The 2,928-nt window shown below is 39.2% G+C and overlaps 1 protein-coding gene across 1 annotated transcript; it reads left to right on the top strand.

The window, feature by feature from the left end:
* The first annotated feature begins 331 nt into the window (after positions 1-331).
* Positions 332-1,798, top strand: LOC139859396 (uncharacterized). Its single transcript, XM_071848185.1, has one exon. It carries the CDS (start codon positions 332-334, stop codon positions 1,796-1,798), a length of 1,467 nt encoding a protein of 488 aa, XP_071704286.1.
* Positions 1,799-2,928: the final 1,130 nt, after the last annotated feature.

Raw genomic sequence — 2,928 nt, forward strand, 5'->3', positions numbered from 1 at the left:
TTGCTGGACATCGATTCGCAGGTGGAAGACCTCCTCCAGGATGTTGAATATTAAGAATGTAGCCAGAAAAGGTAATTCGAATCTACCCCCAATTAAATCTACATGTACGTCATGTTTAGTCAAGGAAACCAATCCGAGCATGCTAAGGAGCAAAACAGCTTCGATTAATCCGAGAACTAAAAATGTTAACCTCGAAGAGGATGGTTCGACTTCTTTCTGTTCGGTTAACAACAATGATGTTTATGACTACGGATGTAAATTGGGATTGAAATGGCAGAAAAAGCCATTCAATCTGTAGAGGTAAGTTTGATTTTGACACTCCTTGTTTATAATGAAGATTATGTCTTATAACATCAGAGGATTCGGGATAGGTTCTGATAGCAAGCTGGGACGAACGAAAAAATTAATTCGGGATGAAAAACCACTCTTTTTTGCAATTCAAGAAACAAAGTTGCACCTGGTGGATCGTGATTGGATTGTAGCACTATGGGGGAATACAGACTGTGAATTCATTCAAAGAGAGATGACTGGAAAGTCGGGAGGTCAACTATTGATTTGGGACACGCAGGTTTTTGAGGCAACTGAAGTAATTTCTCTTGACAGGGTCATTGGCATAAGGGGTACTTGGAAGGCTGATGGCTCAATTCTAAATATACTCAATGTATATGGCCCTCATGAGAACGTATTGAAGAAAAAACTTTGGGAATCACTTGGTAAGGTAATAGAAAGTCGGGATGAAGCATGGGTGGTGTGTGGGGATTTCAATAAAGTTAGAAACGAAACCGAAAGATTCAATTGTGTGTTTAAGGAAAGTAGAGCAAAGAGATTTAACGAGTTCATTAATAATTGTAACTTATTGAATATCCCATTGGGTGGCCGATTATTTACAAGAGTTAGTGACGATGGCGTTAAGTATAGTAAAATTGATCGCTTCTTGGTATCCGAAAAGTTCTATAATAAATGGCAAAACCTCACGGCCATGGTTATGGAAAGAACTAAATCGGACCATTGTCCCATAGTTTTAAAAGATGAAGATAAGAACTTTGGCCCAAAGCCCTTTAAATTTTTTGACGTTTGGCTTGAAGAAGACGGAGTAGAAAAAATCATAGAAGACACCTGGAGTAGATGTGATTACAAAGGGCCAAGAATGGACTATAAATTTGTGTTTAAACTCAAGAAAATCAAAGAAGCACTTCGTGTATGGAGTAAAGAATTTTATGGCAGACTCGATGGTGAAATTGAGGCACAAAAAAATATTGCCCTCAATCTTGAACTAAAAGGAGAAACTGTGGCACTTGATGAGATTGAATTGAGTATGTGGAAAGAAGCAAGAAACAAGTGGTTTGAAAAGGAAAAAATCAAGACGAGCATGATAAGGCAAAAATCAAGAACTAGGTGGACGTTAGAAGGGGATGAAAACACTAGATTCTTCCACTCCGTGATTCGAAATAAAAATAACAAGTCAAACATTCGTGGCCTTATTGTTAATGGAGTTTGGACAGAAATCCCACATGAAATAAAGAGGGCAGCCCACGAACATTTTCAAGCTCAGTTTGTTGAACCCGATAGTAACAGACCCTCCTTAGAGGAGCTAAGATATCCTTCGATATCCACACAAGAAGCTGCTGCTCTAGAAGTATGTTTCCTGGAAGACGAGATACGAGAGGCACTTAATGATTGTTGTAGTTCAAAGGCGCCAGGACCCGATGAGTTTAATTTTCGATTTTACAAGAAATATTGGGGACTGATAAAAAACGATTTGATAGCTGCCTTGTGTTGGTTTTGGGATCGGGGGTAAATATCGAGAGGATGTAATGCATCCTTTGTGACTTTAGTCCCGAAGAGGAATGACCCGTTGAGTCTTGGGGACTACCGACCCATTAGCCTGATTGGAGGCTATTACAAAATAATTGCCAATATCCTATCAAATCGATTGCGGAAAGTGTTACCCTCACTAGTCGGCCCGGAACAGAGTACATTTCTCAAAGGGCGGTATATACTAGATGGGGCATTAATCACCAATGAAACAATTGAGTATCTCAAGTCAACACATAAAAAAAGGGATAATATTCAAGGTAGACTTTGAGAAGGCTTTTGATAGCCTAAATTGGAATTTTTTGTTCGAGGTAATGAGATGTATGGGGTTTGGGGAAAAGTGGATCAAATGGATTAACTCATGCTTATCCTCGGCTTCTATTTCAATCCTAATTAACGGATCTCCGACAAATGAGTTCCATCTAGGAAGAGGCGTGAGACAAGGAGATCCACTTTGTCCCTTTCTTTTCAGAATAGCGGCGGAGGGCCTAAACATTTTAACAAAGGCGGCCTTGGAAAGAAATTTATTTAGAGGTGTGGAAATTGGATCCGATAAGGTACTAATCTCGTATCTCCAATATGCGGATGATACCATCTTTTTTGGTGATTGGGGTAGAACGAATGCCTTGAATTTGAGAAATCTTCTAAAATGTTACGAGCTTGCTTCGGGTTTAAAAATAAATTTTAAGAAGAGTTGCTTATACGGGGTAGGAGTAGAAAGCTCGGAAATTAATCTTATTGCAAACTACCTTGGATGTCGAGTAGGTAAATTCCCATTTACGTATTTGGGACTACCTATAGGTTCAAAAATGACAAAGATTAAAGATTGGCTACCGGTGATTGAGAAATTTAAATCGAGGCTCTCCGGTTGGAAAATGCGTTCCCTGTCTTTTGGAGGAAGATTAGTTCTAGTCAAATCGGTTCTTAATAGTCTACCATTGTACTATTTCTCGCTATTTCGTGCTCCAATGAGTGTTATTAAAATTCTTGAGAGTGTGAGAAGAACTTTTTTTTGGGACGGGTCGGAGGCGGGTTCAAAGATTGCGTGGATAAAATGGGAAAATGTCTTGAACACTTACGATCGGGGGGGTCTTAATATTGGTTCCTTATTTT

The sequence above is a fragment of the Rutidosis leptorrhynchoides genome, chromosome 7 (genome assembly GCF_046630445.1).
Source record: "Rutidosis leptorrhynchoides isolate AG116_Rl617_1_P2 chromosome 7, CSIRO_AGI_Rlap_v1, whole genome shotgun sequence".
NCBI lineage: Eukaryota > Viridiplantae > Streptophyta > Magnoliopsida > Asterales > Asteraceae > Rutidosis > Rutidosis leptorrhynchoides.